This window comes from Macaca mulatta, chromosome 8, assembly GCF_049350105.2.
Source record: "Macaca mulatta isolate MMU2019108-1 chromosome 8, T2T-MMU8v2.0, whole genome shotgun sequence".
Classification (NCBI taxonomy): Eukaryota; Metazoa; Chordata; class Mammalia; order Primates; family Cercopithecidae; genus Macaca; species Macaca mulatta.
In genome coordinates, this window is record NC_133413.1 from 110220878 (window position 1) to 110243433 (window position 22556).

Here is a 22556-nt window from a genome sequence, read left to right on the forward strand (position 1 = left end):
GTCTACTGCCCTTGGTGTACTTAGGTAACTGGTAAATAAATGGATAGTAAAGACCTTTACAATGAGGGTGGGGACTCATTTTCAATCCAGATAAAACTGTGTTCCAGATGGAGCCTTTCATTTTCCAAAAATTTTAAGCCTCTGTCCTTACTGAGGGCTTTTGTTATTCCAGGTGCAATTGCTGGTATAGTCGATCAGCCGATGCAGAACTTCCAGAAAACATCTGAGGCACATGCTTCAGCAGGACACAAGGCCAAGGGTGTCATCTCAGGTGTGGGGAAAGGAATCATGGGGGTGTTCACAAAGCCCATCGGAGGAGCTGCTGAGCTGGTGTCACAGACTGGTTACGGTAAGTTGGTGGAAAACCCATCAGGCCAACCCAGACGTTAAGTGATTTGCATGATTATACCAAGGGTTCCCTAAGATAGTGTAACCTTTCACATGGTAGAGGAGTAAAAGATAAATAAATAGTGGCTATCTCTCTTACCTCTCTGTGCTTATTTACACAGAGTAGAATTTTACTACTACTAATAAAACCGTAGAATCAGGAAACCAGTTACTAGTTTCAGTGTATATGTCACAGAATCTTTTTACAGTACACTTGATAGACCAGTTTAGAGGTTGAGGGCAGAATGGAGAATACCACAGAGAAAAGAATTAACACTTTTTCCTATGAGAAATGTGGAAGGAGTGATAGGTTGTGGGAAGATAACTTTAAGAAGCAGTAGAGAATGAGACAGAGTGTGGATATGCACATGGATCTTTGGGTTTGGGGTGGCCTTCTCACCCACAGACGCCATCCTGCTCCTCACAGCCAGGCCGGGGCAGAAACAAAGGATCTGCAACTAAAATCCCTTTCGCAAGCAGACAGCTGTGGAGTGCATGGGCGCACGGCACTACCTGCACTTGGATGGGCGTGCCAGGGCCTCTCCCCGTGCAGCAGTGTGCACACGAGTAATGGGTGCCTATGAAAGGAAGCACCTCCTCCCAGGCTTATTTTCTGCATTCGTGGCAGAGCACATTAAAGTGACTTTCCATAAACCTGTGGCTGGAACCGTTAACATTTTACCTAAAATTGGTGTCATCATTTTGGTCATGAAGCAGGCTGTCTAGCTAGTATCACAAACCACAGAAGCACCCTCCCGTTTGTCAGACATGTAAGCACACTGTCTGCATCCACATCTGGCCATAAAGCCCACGGGATGTTTCAAGGGAGGCATCCGGCTCCTCAGCAGGCCTGACAAGAGGCAGCCAGATCAGGGCATAAAAACAGCGTCTGAAAGGAAGGGAGTGGAGATGAATGAGTGCCCACACTTCAGGCAGCCATCCGGAAAGCATCCTTTAAGAGACCACACAGACGCCAGCATGTGTTCCTCTTCGCTTTCCCCTCCTCGCCCCCCTCATTTCCCTCTCCTTCTGTGAATGACATTTTCACTCACAGGGAAACTGACAGTAAGATGTGCTATAACCTGTAAGTGGGAAAAGTTAAACTCCCTTATGATACGGACTCCAGTGAGGTAAAGTCAAGTCATACTTCACAAATTCTTTTGGTTTTGAAAATGCCATTGTCCCTCACTGTGTTTCCCAGGGCTGAAGAATGCTCCCTTATGTAAGAAGATCTTACAGCAGAGCTTCACATGGCCTTTTTGGTTTCCATCACTCTTGTAAAACTTTTATTACCGAACTGAAGGTTTTACAAACCACTAACTCTTAGTCTAATGACTGCGTCGTTTATAAACATTTACAAGCCCTCAGAAAGCACACATGCTGTACCATCTTTGGTTCTGGAGAGTCTCTGTAAAGGCCTATGTGGCTGCTGCTGGGTGCCCTCATTTGGTGCTGGCACCAGGAAGAGCATGTCATAAACCAGAGGCCCCAAGCGCACTCATAAATGTACATGGATTCGTGTTTAACAGTTGGATTAAGTCACTTAGCATTTAAACAGTGTATCTAGGCAAAGGGTGTGCCTTTGTATATATCTGTGTTTTTTATTTTTTGACTAGCCTTAGCACAGATACAGAAGTATTAAGGAAGCTAACTAACAATCTAGAGGGTTTTTTTTAGACACAGGGTTTGCTGTCACCCAGGCTGGCATTTAGTCACACAATCATAGCTCACTGCAGCCTCCAACTCCTGGGCTCAAGTGATCCTCCCACCTCAGCCTCCGGAGTAGCTAGGACTACAGGCACGCACCACTATTTATTTTTTGTAGAGATGGGGGTCTCACTTTGTTTCCCAGGCTGGTCTCTAACTCCTTGACTCAAGCAATCCTCCCACCTTGATTTGATCTCCCAAAGTTCTGAGATTACACGCATGAGCCACCATACCAGACCTAGCTAGACTTTTTTAACATATCAATTACAAATGATATCTAAGCTATTGTTCATGACCAGCTACTTTCAGTGTTTTTGCTTCCTCTAATTGCTGGTCTATGCTTGGACTGTGTAACACATTCATATTTTAATTTTCTAATGCAAGATCACCAAGGTTAAGAGCATTGTAATGTTTAAAGATTATCTATACACTTGCTTCCAAAGATGTGACATCACTTTGGATCTGTAACATTTTATGGATGCCTCTGAGCAGATGACATCATTGCAGCATGAAACTGTTTTCCAGAAAACAAGTAGTAAAACTCCCTTGCTTCTCTTACCACAGGTATTTTACATGGAGCTGGACTTTCTCAGCTTCCCAAACAGCGCTATGAGCCAAGTGATCTACATGCTGACCAGGCTCCAAACAGCCATGTCAAATATGTCTGGTAAAATTATTGAGATACTTGCTCAACTTTACATCCATACTGTATGTTAATAGCTCCTGGCTTGCTCTCAAGCTAATGGGCCACACTTCCAGGGAGCCCAGGAGTAGCCATTGTTGGCACTGGCATCTCAGGCAGCACAAGAGCACTGTAGAGGGACAGGAAGGGGCTGCCACTGCCAGGTTTGGGGCTAGCTGCACAACTCCTCTGCTCCATACCTAACCACTCAAGGAAAGTCATACATTGGCAGAGAAGCCCAGTCTTGCTAGAGGGCCTGAGATTCCCTGTGGAATGGCCACTCGAATTAGAGGTGCTATTTCTAATGGAGAGAAAAGGAGCTAAGCAAAACCAAGGGAAATCTTTATTCCCAGGAGGAAGCAGGTTCTGTTAACCAGAATCAGTGTTTGAGAACTGACAATTACATTTCAAGCTAAAATGAGTAATTGGATTGGTGAGGGCCCTTTGCCCTTGGGGAGGCCGCCCCATTGGTAAATAATGAGTGCTGATAAGTGACCATCTTTTCAAAGCTGGCCCCTGGCCTCACTTTTCTCCTTTTAAACAGGAAAATGCTTCAGTCTCTGGGCAGACCAGAAGTCCACATGGCCCTGGACGTGGTTTTGGTGAGGGGCTCAGGCCAGGAGCATGAAGGGTGCTTGCTGCTGACATCAGAAGTGCTCTTCGTGGTGAGTGTCAGCGAGGACACACAGCAGCAGGCTTTCCCCGTCACAGAAATCGACTGTGCACAGGACAGCAAGCAGAACAGCCTACTCACAGTGCAGCTGAAGCAGCCAAGAGTGGCCTGTGATGTGGAGGTACGTTTCAGAAAACAGGGCAAACAAGACTAGCTGGCAGGGAGGTTGGAGTGGCTGCTGGAGACCAAGGAGAGCTGCTACCCAGAGAGGGAGTGTGGAGGCCAGAGGGCCACTGCAAAAGGGCACTGGGAAGCCCCCATCCAGATATGCACGAGCCCTGTACAGGAGAGCCCAGCAGGCGGCTAGCAGGACTCAAGGTCTGGGGCTAAGTCACCATGTCAGCTGAACAAGGCTGATCTGGCTTGGCCGTCATGGGGCTGGGGTGCTCGATGGACAGGACAATGGAGTTACAAAATGAGTGGGTCGGTACAGGAAGGGCCAGGATTGGGGCAGCAATTCCCAGCAACTGCTCCACAAAGGAGGCCCCCTTGTCTGAAAGCCTGAAGTCAGGTCCTTGGCTGCCTGAGGACCCCAGTTGGCTGCAGGGTGCTGGAGGTCTGTGGGTGCTGGAGAGGACCACTGCAGGAGCAAGGGGCATCATGAAAAAAGACTCTCCACTCCCTCCCCTACCCCCAAACCTGGTGACTTCAAGGGTCAACATTTTGTGAGGTGGTCTCTCTCTCTCACATCCACTGCTTTGTATTCTGTGGCTGTGTTCTTTCCCACAGGATGGTTTCCCACCCCATAAGTACCACAGAATCCCCCCCTGGGGATGATACTTAAGGCTCTTGGGGCAGCTCCATGGCTGGCTCCTGGCCTGCATAATGTGGAACAGATGCGCAGGCAAGGCATACTGGGTGTCAGGAGTCAGAGCTGAGCCCCGACCAGAAAGACCCCAGCTTCCTGTAGTCCAGCCCAGGGTAAACAGGTGCACCCACTGGAAAACTGCTCTGTGCTCTTCCTCCTTGGGTGATGGCCTGACCCATAAGACCCTAATTATTTACATAAGAAACAGCCATCTTTTTCCACACAGCAAGATGGTAGTGGATCAGTGGCAAACTGGAGTCTGCTGGTCCTAACCTGGGGACTGAGTGGCCCCAGCAAAGCACAGCAAACCTGCCCCCAGTAGGTTCTGCCTGATCCTCCTTTCATTATTCTCTTCCTGCGATGGGGGCATGTATCTCCGTCACACCACTGTTTGGGTAAAATTATCTGAGAAGATGGAAAGCAGCCAACCACAACAACTCTAAGATTTCTCTAGTTTCTTGGATCATGATCATAGTCAGGCTTTAAGCTAGGGTTTGGCACCAGGACTACATTGCTCCTTCAAGTTGATGACTTTCTGGGAATAAACAGAGGTCAGATGTCCAGGCTGACTTTATTAGATCTGCCAAGATCTTCTATCAGTTGACAATAAAGCAGCGGTGATTTGGCAAGGGATAATATCATTACAATTAAGTCTTTAGTCCTTAATGAGAAACTTCCAAGGCCCTGTGACTATCATTATTCCTTAGCTGCTTGGGAAATATTTCAGATCTTAAACTCTTGAGACTGGAGATTCTTTTGCTGTTGAACTGTCTTCAACTGTGATCCTTCTCTTGTATTTTTGTTTGAGGCAGGTACTGTGGAGAATCATCATAGGCTGGAAGGAAACAGACCTCAGTTTCCCTAGGGGTTGAGATAGTATCTGGAGTCACCACTCCTAAAAGTTGCCAAGATTATTGGGACTGTGGAATGAGGAAGCAGCACTGAAGCTCTGGATACCATTTTCAACACTGATTTTCCATTGCTGTCCAGGGCTGAAAGAGGGTTGGGATTAAGAAATGCCTAAAACAGAGGTGGGAAGACATGACTGAGAGCAGGAGCACTGTGCCTGCACAGCCAAGGCCAGGCACTGGCTGGAAAGTGGATGGGCCAATGCGCCTTCAGCCTCCACATTCTGCTTTCTCTATTCCACTTTCTGTCTCATTAATATTCCTATTAATGACTTAACGGGAATAACTGCTGCCGTAATCCTGTGTCTGTAACCCCAACCTCTCCTACTCACCCCCAAGAAAACTCAAGCTGCAGAGCATCTTCGAGACTAAACCCTCCCAACTGCTGTAATCCGGAGTATTTTCAACATGAGTGGGTGGGGGAGGGTGGCCAGCAGTGCTGTCTTGTCAGGGAGCTTTCTTGAGCTGTCTTTTAGTGCATCCCAACATAATCCACAGACATAAGGAAGCCTGTCTGCTGTGAACACTTCCAGTGAAGACTAAAAGCAGTATTTTAAGATCTTCTATAAATGACTTTTCTGGTTTTTAGCTTTTGCCTTAGATGCTAGGAAACACAGTTCCTTTGAGTTTTGGAAGGAATTAATTTGTAGATGACATCATGCAGTACATTTAAATATGGCAGGATTGAGATTTTTTTTTAAACTCAGCATTTGCTTTTCTTGGTTAAATGCAACCAGTTTAGGGGTAATAATTGCTTAATATGCTTGGCACATTATTGAAATCCCTTATGAGAGGCTCAAAATGAGTCAGAAGGTCAATTTATTCCTTGGCTGGGTTCCTTTCACAACACGGGTTTTCCTGTGCTGCTGTTCAGGAGGAGCAATTAAAACTTTTTGTGTATTCAAAGCTTTCCAGCTGAATTCTGGCCCCATCAAATGATATCAGAGCTCTGGCTTTTGCCTGGTGGTGCAGAGCTTTCATCTGTTAGTGAATCTTTGGGGACCGTTTTTCCCCAAGCTTAAAAACACAAGATCCAAACTCTAAGGGACTCCTTACTTATTTCTCTAGCAAGCCCCTTTACTATCTCTGTGCCATCACACGGACTTTCTCCAGCTGTTAAGACACTTTGATAGCATTGTTACTGGACCACACACAGAACTAGGAAGTCTTTACATTATCATTTCTTCCCGAGTAGTCTTGCCAATGTTCAGTAGGCAACAACCACAGAAAGTTTGGTGGCTACCTGAGATTCACAAATCAGTGGCTTACAACTGCAAACTTCCCACTCCACTTGATCTACACACTAGACAGCTAAAGGACTTCAGGGTGGGAAGAATTTATAGCTTCAGCTGCCTTTGAATGAGTTGATGAGCGCTTTCTCAGAAAATCTCACTAAAGAACCTAGTATATCTCAGTTCTATTTGTGTTCCACTGAAGACGAGCCAGACTTTTATGAACCATAAATGTAGTTTGCATCCTTTTTCCATAAAAATTTCCCCTTCCGCTGCCCAGTTTTTCTATTTTCTCTGGCTTTAAATCCTAGGATTTATAAAAGCAGAAAATGTTACAGTTCAAAAGGTTTTTTAATGCTCTGTCCAAAGCCACTGGTTTGAAAGAGGTGTTCTCCACTTTAAGATGTTCTATCTGAAGAGGTTTGGGGAGCTAGGCAAACAGAGCTTTTATTTCAGTGCTGAGTTTAATGTTGAATAGATTTATGTGGAGGAAAGATTTTTCTCCTTTTTTCTTGGGCTGGTTGCTACAGAGCAATGACAGATGTTTTAATGGTTAGTGAGTAGAATGTTATCAAATAGTCAACTTCAAACATGGGAATTTTACACACCACCAAATGCTTATTCAAAGGAGGCTGTCCTAAGTCTCATGCACAACTTTTGTTATACTGCTAAAAGTGCATTGTTATCATTGCCGTATCTCAGAGGAAAAAAGGAAACATTTTGGATTAATGGCTTTAATAGATGACCTAAAAGGCATAATGTACAAATATATCAAGGCAAAAGAACTAATTCTGTTCTGGAACTCTCATAAGGGTCTGGCAACTGATCTTTATTTTTGGATCCTAGGTAGATGGAGTCCGAGAGAGACTGTCAGAGCAACAGTACAACAGACTTGTGGACTACATCACAAAGACATCTTGTCACCTGGCCCCTAGCTGTTCTTCCATGCCAATACCATGCCCTGTGGTGGCTGCAGAACCTCCCCCCTCCACTGTTAAAACATACCATTACTTGGTTGATCCACATTTTGCTCAGGTCTTCCTTAGTAAATTTACCATGGTGAAAAATAAAGCCCTGAGGAAAGGGTTTCCTTGAGTCCCCTCTGAGGTATTGATTCGTACTTGTGTGATTTAGTTTTTGGGTTTCTTTGAGACAGGGTCTCACTACATTGCCCATGCTGACATCAAATTCTGTGGTTCAAGCAATCCTCCCACCTCAACCCACAAGTAGCTAGGACTGCAGACACATGCCAACATACAGGGCTGCATTTTTTTAAAAAAGCCTAGGCAGCTCTAACATCTGATATGGACACAAGGCCAACAGTTTCCTTATTTAGATCCTTACCGCTAAAAGATACTTCAAAGTGACAAAACCGTGTTCCTTTCCCACTTACAGACAATGATTAGCAGGTCCCTTACCACATACAGAGGATGCATTTCTTTTTGCTCTACGACACTTGCAAAAATTTCTACTGTAATTTGGATCTATTTATTAACGTTCCATCACAGAATGTGGCCAGGCCTTACAATGGAGAGCCAGAGTTAAAACTTAAAAGTTGCATCTGTTTTTGGGCTGAGTCACCACGTTTGCCTCATGCTCTTTGGTCTGGAAAGGCCTAGGATTCTTTAAATGAAATGCTTAGGACTTTGTGGCTTATTACATTTGTCACTTAACTGCAATGCTGTTCTTTGATTGAAAGCTGCTATGTGTATTTTCTCTGAAAAAGCATTTTACTAAAATTTACAAAACAGTCTGATTACTGTCCAGGTACATTTTAGAAAAAGTGTTTTTCCAGTTTGTGTTTTACTAAGCAAACTTTGAGTAAATCCTTTGTCCTATATTGAATCCAGTCCCAAAGTGCTCAGGTGAGTTTCTCTAGTTCCATAAACAAAACATACATAGTGGGAACTCCCTGGTATGCCGTAGAGCACACAACCCCAATATTAATGCTGATTGATAATTATACCAGTCCATTTCGTTTATTCTGTGGAATTGACTCGATAAAGCATGAAGATATTCCCAGTGTCTGATAATATTTTGCACCTAAGAATGGGTTCCCAGTGTCTGATAATATTTTGCACCTAAGAATGGGTTTGACTCAAGATCTTGGGTTACCAAGATGTCTTCAATGTTCAGTAAATTATCTTACTTACAGTCCAGTAACTTAGAACATGTTTGCTGATTACATTTAAATTTGGGGCTACAGCTTGTTACCTACAACTTTGAGATGCTAAGATAATGCAATTTTAAATGCCCACGGGTTTTACTTGTTTTGGAGACAGACAGGGTCTCATTCTGTCACCCAGACTAGAGTACAGTGGAACAGTCATGGCTCACTGCAGCTTAAGCTCACTGCCTGGGCTCAAGGGATCTCACTCCAGCCTCCCAAGCGGCTGAGACTGCACCACCACAGGTATACATCACCATACCTGGCTGATTTTTTAAATTTTTTCTAGAGATAAGGTCTCGCTATGTTGCCCAGGCTGGTCTCATACTCCTGAGTTCAAGCATTCCTCCCACCTCCGCCTCCCAAACTGTTGGGATTACAGGTGTGAGCCACCATGCCCAACACCCACTGATCTTCAACTCTCACATGTTGGGCATAAGAAGTCACTATGTAATTGTTACTGGAAAGCAAGATTTAATGAACAATTCTGACTATGAAAAATGGCTCTTTGTTTGTTCTGTAAATACTCATTTAGAAAAGTGACAATTGTGAACCTCAAAAGTATTTCTAAAAATGTAAATATGTATTAATCCTTGTATCTTTTATGGTAATTTTGCATATTGATATGAATTATATAAAACTGTTTAAAAGGTATCCTTGAATTACTGACCACCCATACATGTCTATTGTTACCAGGTTTTACAATGCAAATTTTCTCTAATACCTGGGTTTAATACAGCTCACATCACTGAATTTTACAAGAGTTTAAATGGGTTAATATACAGGTTTTGTTATAATAAAGTTACTGATTAAATTAGCTTTGAATAAGTGTCGTTTTTTGAAGTTCTCCAGTATCACTTTGCTCGCAATAAACATGAATTGAAGTCCTAAAAAGACCTCTGAAAAAGTACCATACTTTGCTTGTCATTTAGCAGACATTACTCAATTCTAGTTAAGTAACCTTTTCTGGATTAGATATATATCCAAATTCTATTACATACTGTTAGCTTATTATTAATAAAGCAATATTGAGTAAGAAACCCTACATTTGAATTACCTATTTCAACTATCTGGTGGTGGCACAGCTACCAAATAGTGACAATGAAGGCCAAGGGATAGATTTTATTAGGATTCTATCTCTTCTTAGAGCCCACAGTACAGTAGTCTTACAGGCTCATGAAGAACACTTTAATCCATGGCCCAAGACCAAGTAACTGCAATGAAACGGACAAACTATCACAGTTAAAGATGTGCTAGAACAATGAAATTTTAAAGAACATGGAAATCAAATTAGCTTCATAAACAGTTAAATCCCAAACCAATTCGATGCTATTAAGTGCCCTGCATTATCATTAAAAACTAAGAAAGACTTACTGTCCAAAGTATTTGTTAATTGTTTATTTATCAAGAGGAACTATTTCTTAGCCCACATATTCATGTGTCATAGTTCAGGAGTCAGTGACAAACTTCTAGGTAATCCAACCTGAAGAAATTCTGTGAAGAGAAATACAAAGGCTAAGTTAGTGATAAACACTCTCTCAATACTCACCATCTTTGAGGATCAATTGAGGTCTATTCCTACTAGTAGACTTCACACCTTGATCACTCACCCTTAGCCACAGAAAAAGCACAGTTCAGGCTACCTGGACTCCAAGTTTCACTCTCCTTTAAGCTCCTTTAAGCTCCCTGACCACTCTGAATAGCCTCTTTTCCATTTTGGGCATACCACACCTTACTGTCATTGCTTGTGTGCATTGAACAAATTCTGCTTTTTTCCTTCTCAATTCTACGCCCACCACTACCCCCACCCCACCGCCATTGCCCCTTATTTAGCCACATATTGTTTCTGTTCAAAGCCATATTTTTGTTCCTGTCTCCAAATGTTCTCTCATATAGGTTTTTAAACATAATCTTAAAAATGGTAAAAATCTAACAAATTTAGCCTATTAATATCTTCTGATTATAAAATGCATGCTCCCTGTAAATTTTGAAAATTTCAAAGTTAAAGCAGATATGTTAAGATTATAAACAACTATTAGTATTTTCTTGATCTTTTTTCCTTAATACACATGATACCCAACTTATGATGGTTTGACTTAACAATTTTTTGACTTTCTAATGGATTTTCTGGGGTCTTACATGCATTTTTGACTTACGATATTCTCAACATATAAGGTTTATTGGGATGTAACCCCCATATATATAGTGCAACTGAAATGCTTATTTAGGAATACTGCCAAAATAACAGTTTCACATCCTCTGTGTCACAGCAAACTCATTTACAAGGCATAAACCCAGACTGAAGTGTCAAAAAGAGACTTTACATTGTTCTTTTTTGTTAAATATACACATAAGATTCCAGAGTAGGAAGTCTCATCAGGTACTTCATACATGCTATCAAATCAATTTAGATGACTTTTCATCAGCACAGCAGTCCGTCCTTTTCTAGATATAGAACTTTAATTCACACTGTCCATGAGGCATAAGGACCTTGTGAATACAACAGACCAAACCAGACCTATGGAAAGCCAGCTAGTCACTCGTGGACACTCACCTAACAAACTATAGTGTCCCAAATACTTTTTTTTTTTAAAAAGTGACTTCTAAAAGTGTAACATTCATAATGCCAATGTAGCAATTAATAGTATAACCTATAAAAATGATTTTAAACATAAAAAGTAGTTTCATGTCAGCAAGATAGACTGTGAAGCTCCAGGTCCCCAAACCTCCACAAAAAATAATGAGTAAACATATGGACCAAAAATTTTAAAAAGTTTAGCTTTGTAAGAACTCTAGAAACCAGTTGAGCAGCAACCAAAGGAACCACCTAACCAAGAAAAAGTCACACTCAAAGTAGCAGGAAATGGCATTTTTGCTCACTCTTGCCAAACGCCCTCCTCAGTGCAATACAGTCAGAAGAAAACTACCCTGTCTCTTCCCTTAGGACATAAAGAATGAAACTGGCCTGCAATGTTCTGGTTTGTATGGAGCTGCCCAAGGGACTGCTTTCTGTCTTGCCTGAATCAGAGTGCTAATGGGAACAATGGCATAGTTTGGACAGGAGGTTGGAAAGAGCTGAAAGCAATAATGGGTACCATGGCATGAGTGAGCTGCAGGGGAACACAGACCTACAGAAACCTGTGGGCAAGAGAGCAGAGGCAAAAGAATACAACAGAACAGCTAAGACTCCAAGAGGAAGCTGAAGGCAAACTCAGGAAAACTAAGAAAAACTAAAGGCAGCTGTGTATAGGAGGAAACTAAAACTAATGCATATGCACAGGCCCAGGGAAGATGGCATCCCCAGAAAAAGTTTGAGAGGACACCAAGCCTTTATGGTGCACTAATCAGTGAAGGCCTTTCCATGCACGGAGCCAGTCTGCACAGGGAGAGGTAGCTGGTTTTGCAAATGCCTGAATTTCACAAAAGATCACAAGGCACATAAAGAAATACAGAAACATGAACGATTGAAAGAAACAAATCTCCACAAACCAACCCTGAAGAAACAGAAGCTGCTGACTTACTCTAAAAAACTTAAGAAAAACTATCTAAAAAATGCTCAATGAGCTAAAGGAGAATGTGGACAACTAAGCAAAATTAGATAAACATTATATAAACAAGTGAGAATATAAACAAAGAGAAAATGATTTCTAAAAACCAAACACTCTGGAGGTGAAAAATATAGTAACTGAATGGGGGGAGAAGGGGTAGGAATCACTAGAGGGATTTAACAGCAGACTCAGGCAGAGGAAAGAATCAGGAAACTTGAAGACAGATCATTTGAAGTTATCAAGTCTGAAGAGCAGGCCAGACATGGTGGCTCATGCCTGTAATCCCAAAACTTTGGGAGGCCAAGGTGGTAGGATCACCTGAGCCTAGGAGTTCAAGACTAGCCTAGGCAACATGGTGAGACCCCATCTCTATAAAATTAAATTTTTAAAAGTCTGGAAGAGAAAAAAAAAAAAGTAACTAGCTTAAGACATCTGACTACACCAAGCAGACCAATATAGGTATTATGGGAGTCCCAGAAAAGAAAAAGGGCAGAGAGCTTAAAAAACCACACAAAACACCTGTCAACTGAGAATAATACATCCCACAAAACAGTCCTTCAAAAATGAAGGAGAAATTCCCAGATAAAAAAGTCAAAGGAGTTTTATCATTAGATTTGCCTTACAGAAATGCTAAAGGGAATCCTTCAAGTTGAAACAAAAAGGACACCAGTCTGTAACTCAAAGTCATGTGAAAATATAAAGTTCTCTGGCAAAGAATACAGAAACTTGTATTAAAATTTGGTTTGTGCCAGGTACAGTGGCTCATGCCTGTTGTCCCAGCACTTTGGGAGGTCCAGGCAGGCAAATCACTTGCGGTCAGGAGTTCAAGACCAGTCTGGCCAACAGGGTGAAATCCCATCTCTACTAAAAATATAAAAATTAGCTGGGCACAGTGGGGTGCATCTGTAATTCAAGCTACTCGGGAGGCTGAGGCATGAGAATTGCTTGAACCCACGAGGTGGCAGTTGCAGTGAGCCGAGATTGCATCACTACATTCCAGCCTGGGTGACAGACTGAGACTCCATCTCTTTAAAAAAAAAAAAAAAATTGGTCTGTAAATTCACTTTTAATTCTTTTATAGGATTTAAGAGACAAAAGCATAAGAACTATAGGTCCATGTTAATGGATACATAATATATAAACACATAATGTGTGATACCAGTAACACAGGAGAAGAGGGTGGGTGGTGTAAAGGAGTTGAGTTTTTATATGCAATTGAAGTTGTTATAAGTTTAAAATAAATCATTATAACTTTAGCATATTTCATGTAATTCCCATGGTAACCACAAAGAAAATACTGAATACAAAAGGAAAGACTGAAACATGTCACTATAAAAGAATGAGGAAAGAAATGAGGGACAAAGAAGCTGTAAGACATACAGAAAACAAAATGGCAATACTGTGTCTTTATCAGTAATAACCTTAAATGTAAATGGATTAAACTCCTCAACCAAAAGACGACGACAGAATGGATTAAAAACCTGGATCCAATTATATGCTGTCTACAAGACTCACTGTAGATATAAGGACACACAAGATGTAAGACTCACTGTAGACGTAAGCTGAAAGTGAAAGGGTGGAAAAAGGTGTACTACACATATAGTAACCAAGAGAACAGGGGTAGCTACACTAAATGGGACAAAATAGACCAAGTCTAAAATGTTACAAGAGACAAACGAGAACATTCTATAATTTAAGAAGATTAATTCTAGATCTAGCAATTATAAATACCTATGCACCAAACATCAGAGCTCTAAATATATGAAGCAAACACTGACAGAATTGAAGGGAGAAGCAGACAGCTCTACAATAGCAGTGGAGGACTTCAATACCCCACTTTCAATAACTGACAGAACAACTAGACAGAAGGATTAATAAGAAAACACAGGACTTGAACAACACTATAAATCAACTGGACTTAACAAAACACTCCATCTAACAACAGAATACACATTTTTCCCAAGAGCACATGGAACATTCTCCAAGACAAACCATATTTTAGGTCACAAAATAAGTCTTAAATTTTAAAAGACTGGAAATCATACAAAGTATCTTTTCTGATCACAATGGCATGAAACTAGAAATCAAAAGCCAACGGAAAAGAGGAAAATCCACAAATGTGTTTCAGTTAAACAGACTCTAACAATCAATAAATTAAAAATAAATTACAAGGAAATTTTAAAAGAAAAACTATATCAACCTAAGAACTAGAAAAAGAGGAATTAAACCCAAATGTATCTGAAGTAAATAATATTAGAGATAAACAAAATAGACTACAATAGAGAAAAATCAAAGCCAACAGTCAGTTCTTTGAAAAGATCAAATCGACAAACCTTTAGTCAGACTAATAAAAAAGAGAACCACCAAATAACAGAGAGAACATTACAACTGATTGTACAGATCTAAAAGGAGTGAGAATGCTATGAACAATTACATGTAAACAAACAAGATGACCTAGAAGAAACAGAAATACACAACTCAAAAAAGAAAATTTTGCGGGGGGTGGGGACAGCATCTCCCTCTGATACCTAGGCTGGAGTGCAATGGTGCAATCACTGCTCACTGCAGCCTTGGCCTCCCAGGCTCCGGTGATCCTCCCAGGTAGCTGGGACTGCAGGCATGCGCCATCACACACATTATTTTTTGTATTTTTTTTTGTAGAGACGGGGTTTCACCATGCTGCCCAGGCTGGTTTCAAACTCCTGGGCTCAAGCAATTCACCTGCTTTGGCCTCCCAAAGTGCTGGGATTAGAGGCTTTATAAGCTACCACACCCACCCTAGAAATCCTAACCAAGAGTGGATCAGGAAAAAAGTAATCTGAACATCTATAACTAGTAGGAATTTTTAGTCAGTAGCCAAAAACTTCAACAAAGAAGAGTCCAAGACCACATGGTGAATCCTACCAAACTTTTTTTGAGACAGGGTCTCATATTCTGTTATCCAGGACGGAGTGCAGTGCTGTGATCATAGCTTACTGCAGCCTTAAACTCCCGTGCTCGAGTGAACCTCCTGCCTCAGCCTCCCAAGTAGCTGAGACTACAGACATGCACCACCACACCCAGCTAATTAAAATATATATATATATATATTTATTTTTGTCTGTTTGTTTGGTAGAGACGGGGTCTTGCCATGTTGCACAGGCTGATCTTTAACTTCTGGGCTATAGTGATCCTCCTTTCTCAGCCTCCCAAAGTGCTGGGATTATAGGCATGAGCCACCATGCCCAGACCTCTATGAAACCAGCACCAATCCTCCTCAAGTTTTTCCAAAAACAGTGAGAAAATGGGAACATTTCCACATTCATTCTATAAGGCCAGCATTATCCTGATACCAAAGACAAACACACAAGAAAACTATAGGCCAAATCCTTGAACACAGATGCAAAAAATCCTCAACAAACCACTAGCAAACCAGATTTGACAGTGCATTAAAAGAATTATACACTATGATTAAGTGGAATTTATCCCTAGGATGCAAGGATAGTTCAACACATTTTGTGACATACCACACTGACAGAATGAAGGATAAAAAACACATCTCAAAAAAATGCAGAAAAAGTATTTGACAAAATTCAACATCCTTTCATGATCAAAACTATCAACAGAAGGAATGTACTTCAACCCAACCATGGCCAAAAAGGACAAACTAATATAATGAACACAGAAAATGTGAAAGCTTTTCCTCTAAGACCTAGAACCAGACAAGGACGCCCACTCTTGCCACTTCTATTCAACGTAGTACTGGAAGTCCTAGCCAGAGCAATAAGGCAAGAAGGAATAAGCAGCATCCAAAAAGGAAAGGAATAAGTAAAACTATCTGTTTACAGATCACATAATCTTACCTCCAGCAAACCCTAAAGATTTCTCACACAGAAGTGTCAGAATAAATCAAAATAAATGAATTCTGCTAAGTTGGAGGATACAAAAATCAGCTCTTTCTATACACCAACAAGAAGGAAATAAAGGAATCCCTAAAAAAGGAAATTAACAAAATAATTCGGCCAGGCGCGGTGGCTCAAGCCTGTAATCCCAGCACTTTGGGAGGCCGAGGCGGGTGGATCACGAGGTCAGGAGATCGAGACTATTCTGGCTAACATGGTGAAACCCCGTCTCTACTAAAAATACAAAAAACTAGCAGGGCGTGGTGGCGGGCGCCTGTAGTCCCAGCTACTTGGGAGGCTGAGGCAGGAGAATGGCGTGAACCCGGGAGGCAGAGCTTGCAGTGAGCCGAGATCCAGCCACTGCACTCCAGCCTGGGAGACACAGCGAGACTCCGTCTCAAAAAAAAAAAAAAAAGAAATTAATTCTATTTATAATAGCACAAAAATAATACTTAGGAATGTATTTAACCAGGAATATGAAAGACTTAAACACTGACCTAGATGAAACAGATATATACCTGTACACTGCTAAAAAAAAAAACTAGCAAATCTCAATCACGCAATCCCCACAGTAAATACAGAATATACATAAAGAAAATACAGAATATACACAAATGGAAATAAGAAGGAAACTGAAACACGTCACTGTAAAATAAAGGAAAAGTACGGAAAGAAATGTGTGTCCTTGGACACACTGCTTTGATTACAGTAGTCCCCTTTTATCCAGGGTGGTATGTTTCAAGACACCTCCAGTGAATTCCTGAAACTAGGGATGGTACCAAACCCTACATAGCTATGTTTTTTCCTATATACACACACACCTATAATAAAGTTTAACTCATAAATTAGGCATAGTAAGAGATTAGCAACAATAAAAGAAATTAAAGATGCAAAATACTGCTAAAAGAAATTAAAGATACAAAGAAGAAGAAAGACATCCCATGTTCATGGATTGGAATACTTAATAGTATTAAGATGTCCATACTACCAAAAGTAATCTACAGATTTAATGCAATCCCTATCAAAATCCCAATAGCATTTTTTACAGAAATAGAAAAATCCATCCTAAAATTCACACTCTTAAGAAATCCCAAATAGCTAGAACACTCTCGGGGCAGGGGGAAAAAAAGAACAAAGCTGAAGGACTCACACTTACTGATTTTAAAGCATACTACAAAGCTACAGTGTAGCAGTCATCCCTTATTTGTGGTTTAACCTTCTACCACTTCAGTTACCCACAGTCAACTACGGTTCAAAAACAGGTGAGGACAGTACAAGAAGATATTGAGAAATCACATTCACCTTTTATTACTATACACTATCATTGTTCTATTTTGTTATTGTTGCTAATCTCTTACTATGCCTAATTTATGAGTTAAACGTCATCATAGGTAGGTATGTATAGGAAAAACAACATAATATATATAGGATTTGGTACTATCTGTGGTTTCAAGAATCCACTGGAGGGGTCTTGAAACATATCTTAGATAAAACAGACTAGTGTAATCAAAACAGTGTAGTACTGACCTGAAGACAGACATACAGACTAATGAAATAGATAGCCCAGAAATAAACTCTCACATTTAGAGTCAAATGATTTCACCAAGGTACCAAGACCATTCCATGGAAGAGGACAATCTTAACAAATGATTTTGGGAAAACTGGATACCACATGTAAAAGAATACAGTTGGCTCTTTACACCCTAGACAGAAATTCAAGTGAATCAAAGATCTAAAGACAAGAGCTAAAACTATAAAAGTCGTAGAAGAACACATAAAAAAGACTTCATGACACTGGATTTGGCAATGACTTACTGAATATGACACTAAAAGCACATAAAACAAAAGTAAAAATAAATTCGACATCAAAATTTCTGTGTATCAAGGGACACAAGAGTGAAAAGGCAACCTATGAAATGGGAGAAAATATTTACAGATCATATCTAATAAGGGGTTAATATCCAGAATATATACAGAACCACAACTTAACCAGTAAACAAAAAACCAAATTTGAAAATGAGCGGAACTGAATAAACTTCTCCAAAGATAACATACAAATGGCATATAAGCACATGAAAAGATGCTCAACATCACAAATAATCAGGAAAATGCAAATCAAAACAACAATGTGATAACACCTCATAACTATTAGGATGGCTACTATCAAAAATACCAAAATTATGCCAGGCACAGTGACTCACGCCTGTAATCCCAACATTTTGGGAGGCCAAGGTAGATGGATCACCTGAGCCCAGGAATTCAAGCCCAGCCCAGGTAATACAGTGAAACCCTGTCTCTACTACAAATACAGAAGTTAGCCAGGTATGGTGGCACATGCCTACAGTGCCAGCTTCTTGGGAGGCTGAGGCAGGAAGATCCCTTGAGCCTGGGAGGTTGAGGCTGCAGTGAGCCATGATCGCACTGCAGCCTGGCTGACAGAAGGAGATCCTGCTAAAAAAAAGTGTTGGGGAGGATGGAAAGAGTGTAAAATGGTGCAGCCACTATGGAAAATGGTATGGCAGTTTCTTAAGAGATTAAAAATCCTATGATTCCAGCAATTCCACTCTTGAATATATCCCAAAAGAACTGAAAGCAAGGCCTTGTAGGAATATTTGTATGCCTAGGTTCACAGTATCACTCGCAACAATCAAAAAGTGGAAGCAACCCAAGCGTCTACTGATGGATGAATGTATAACAATGTGACACAACTAAAATAGATCATTCAGCTTTAAAAAGAAAGGAAACTTTGACACATGCTGTAACATGGATGAACCTTGAGTACATTACACTAAGTGAAATAAGCCAGTCACAAGAAAACAAATACCATATGATTCTACTTACGAGATGCCTGGGGTAGCCAAATTCTTAGAAAGTAACACAGTGGCTGCCAGGGTCTAAGTGGAGGTGTGAATGGGTTGCTTAATGGATATAGTTTCAATTCCATAAGATGAAGAATTCTGGAGACTGGTTGCACAATGTGAATGAACTTAACACTACTAAACTGTACAATTAAAAATGGTTAAGACGGCAAATTTTATCTTACAGATGCTCCTTAACTTACCATCAGGTTACATTCTGATAAAACCATCATAAGTTTAAGATATCTTAAGTTGAAAATGCATTTAATACACCTAACCTACATCATAGCTTAGCCTTCCCTATCTTAAATGTGCTCAGAACACTTATGTTAGCCTACAGTTGCAGAAAATCATCTAACACAAAGCCTAGCTTATAACAAAACACTGAGTATCTCACACAACACTACCAAGTACAGCATCAGTTGTTTACCCTTGTGATTATGTGTCTGACTGGGAGATGTGGTCATTGCTGCTCCCCCACATCACAAAAGTATTGTGCCACTTATTGCTCATGTGGACAAAGATCAAAATCCAAAGTATGGTTTCTACCAAATGTGTATCACTTCCACACCATCGTAAAGTCAAAAAATCTTAAGTCCAAACATTGTAAGTCACGGACAATCATCTGTATTTGCATTTTACCACAATTAGAAAATTTTTTAAGTAACTTCAAATAACCATATTACCTTTATATTCCAAGATTACTTTACACTCTGAAAGATACCAGCCTTCCTCATCTCCTCAAAATCTTTCATGGCATCATAGTTTCTGTAGAAATCTGCGTATGCCTTCTTTCTTTTATCAGCCACACCAACCTAAAAAGCAACCATCCATTAGTTTATTTTTCAGATTACTGGAAATTAGATTTCAGATTATAATATCTAAAGACAAGGTAGCACACATGTTTTTGTTCACCCTTTAATTTAAACCCTACATTTTCTAAGGGGTGGAGGTGGTGACAGATAAAAAGGAAGACAAAGTGTAAGAAATAGCTACATTTGCAAAGAAAAGAATGGGGGAATAAGGTGTCTATTTTGTTTTGTTTGAGGTTTCCGTACACAAAGGGCGGGCAGGGTTCAACAGAGAAAGAACAAATGAAGATCCAAGACAAAATATGGAAAGTTTAAGTGATTTTACTATTATTATTTTTTTAAACATGGGGTCTCCCTCTGCAGAAATACACAAAAATCATGCTACCTGATGGAGTAATATAGTAAGAATCCTTTACCTGACCAGTTTTACTACTTCACTTCTACTTGAATTACCAATTTCTTCCCAGTAATAAATCAAGAGGCAGAGGCCGGGTGTGGTGGTTCATGCCTATACTTCCAGCACTTTGGGAGGCCGAGGGGGGCGAATCACGAGGTGAGGAGTTGGAGACCAGCCTGGCCAACATGATGAAACTCCATCTCTACTAAAAATACAAAAATTAGCCGGGCATGGTGGTGGGCAGTTGTAATCCCAGCTACTTAGGAGGCAGAGGCAGAACTGCTTGAACCCGGGAGGCCTCGGAGGGTTCAGTGAGCCGAGATCATGACACTGCACTCTAGCTTGGGTGACAGAGCAAGACTCCGTCTTGAAAAAAATAAAATAAAAAGAGGCAGAAGCACAAGTGCTGGGGGCCATCATTACACATACGGTTAATTTGGACTCTCCCTACTTCATTTAGTCATCCATCTGACAGACAGGAGACAGCCAAGGGTCCTCGAAAAACAGCCTGAAGGCTGAAAGGCCAGACTGTTGGACCCAGATCCCACGACACTGAGGGAGAACTGCACATTTGCCTGCCCTTTCAGGACTGATTCTTTTTGACTAATGGCCACAGGCACACTGGGGGTAAATAGGGTGGAGCCAGGAGAAGTTGCACCTTTTGCAGTGGGAAGGACCCTAGTCTTTTCAGCTCCTGTGTGGTGGCCTGGTATTCAATCTGTGAGGTGGGGGCCTGTTAGCAGGACACCCCCTCACTTTGCCGAGTCTGTTTTATTTGTTCCTTTTCACCCAATAAATTCAGCCCTCCTCACCCTTCAGTGTGTCCATGTGCCTAATTTCTCCTGGTTGTGACACAAGAACCCAAATTTAGCTAAAGTAAGGAGCAAAAACTCTGCATCACATCCATCCCTTCTACAAACGTTTACTTCATGCCCACTATATATGCCAGGCAGCAGGAATCTCAAGCACCAAAAGATTTTTTGTGCTTGTCTCTCCAAAGAGTACCAAAGCATAGGTCCACTTACTGCTTTCTCAGTGTTCCATCTCCTCTTTGCTCTCCCAGTTCTTCCTAATTTTTTTTTTTTGAGACAGTCTGGCTCTATCACCCAGCCTGGAGTGCAGTGGTGCGATCTCGGCTCACTGCAACCTCCGCCTCCCCATTTTTTTTGTTGTTTTTTGTTTTTTGTTTTTTTTGAGACAGAGTCTTGCTCGTTGCCCAGGCTGGAGTGCAATGGTACGAACTCGGCTCACTGTAACCTCCACCTCCTGGATTCAAGCAATTCTCCTGCCTCAGCCTCCCAAGCAGCTGGGATTACAGGTGCCCGCCACCACGCCCAGCTAATTTTTTTGTATTTTTACTAGAGATGGGGTTTCACCATGCTGGCCAGGCTAGTCTCAAACTCCTGACCTCAGGTGATCCGCCCGCCTCTGCCTCCCAAAGTGCTGGGATAACTGGTGTGAGCCACTGCACCTGGCCTCGCCTCCCAATCTTGGCTGACACCTCTGCTTCCCAGGCTCAAGCCAACCTCTCACCTCAACCTCCCGAGTAGCTAAGGCCACAGGCATATCATGTATTTTTGTAATTTTAGAGGAAATGCGGCCGGATGCGGTGGCTCACGCCTGTAATCCCAGCACTTCGGGAGGCCGAGACGGGTGGATCACGAGGTCAGGAGATCGAGACCATCCTGGCTAACACGGTGAAACCCCATCTTTACTAAAAAATACAAAAAAAATTAGCTGGGCATGATGGTGGGCACCTGTAGTCCCAGCTACTCGGGAGGCTGAGGCAGGAGAATGGCATGAACCCAGGAGGCGGAGCTTGCAATGAGCCGAGTTCGTGCCACTGCACTCCAGCCTGGGCAACAGAGCAAGACTCCGTCTCAAAAAAAAGAAAAGAAATGCCCAGCTAATTTTTGTATTTTAGTAGAGACGTAGTTCCTCCATATCACCCAGGCTGGTCTTGAACTCATGAGCTCAAGCAATCCGCCCACCTCGGCCTCCCAAAGTGCCAGGATTACAGGCATGAGCCACCAGACCCAGTCCCTCTCCCTAACTTGCAAGGCTCAGATTCCACCTCCTCTATCAAATAGCTATGACCCACAATAACTGTGACCCACAATGTCCCCCAAAACCATTCTTTCAGTTATGTTCTATCTTGCAATGTCTTCTAATTTTTTTTTTTTACCTCCCCAACTTGACTCTAAGTTCTTTAAGAACAGAGATTTAGATACATGCCTTTTGCTTCCTCCAAAGCACTTGGAACTCTACATTACCTAACACTGTACTGAATTTTATACACTGCCTCTTATTCAACAGGTCCTTTTAATAACCTATTTGTGTGTCCAGCACCCAACAATAGAGTGCCACAGTAAACAAGAGACATGGTACCTGCCTTAATGAGGCTCACAGCCCAGTAAAGAATATAAACACTAAACAAAAATTAAGTACAAAGAGTTTAAAAGCAAAGCTCTGAATTCTTTCATGGGGTATTATGAC

The 22556-nt window shown here is 41.4% G+C and overlaps 2 protein-coding genes across 24 annotated transcripts in view; one reads left to right on the forward strand and one right to left on the reverse strand.

Annotated features, from left to right (window-relative positions):
- Positions 1-9381, forward strand: part of VPS13B (vacuolar protein sorting 13 homolog B) — an 856590-nt gene extending 847209 nt beyond the window's left edge. For 20 of the 21 annotated variants that reach the window (XM_077943895.1, XM_077943898.1, XM_015145769.3 and 17 more), the window contains exons 59-62: positions 173-349; positions 2659-2761; positions 3321-3570; positions 7244-9381. In XM_077943895.1, the coding sequence (XP_077800021.1) occupies positions 173-349; positions 2659-2761; positions 3321-3570; positions 7244-7492 (779 nt within the window). In that variant the 3' untranslated portion in view covers positions 7493-9381. The remainder of the gene's footprint in view (positions 1-172; positions 350-2658; positions 2762-3320; positions 3571-7243) is intronic. The other variant, XR_013397363.1, reaches the window with a different exon arrangement.
- Positions 9382-9947: 566 nt separating this feature from the next.
- The window catches only part of COX6C (cytochrome c oxidase subunit 6C), a 161035-nt gene continuing 148426 nt past the window's right edge, over positions 9948-22556 (reverse strand). For 2 of the 3 annotated variants that reach the window (XM_077942238.1, XM_077942239.1), the window contains exons 3-4: positions 19538-19666; positions 9950-10058 (exon numbers count right to left, since the gene is read on the reverse strand). In XM_077942238.1, coding sequence (XP_077798364.1) covers positions 19553-19666 — 114 coding nt within the window. In that variant the 3' untranslated portion in view covers positions 9950-10058; positions 19538-19552. 3 annotated transcript variants of the gene reach the window in all.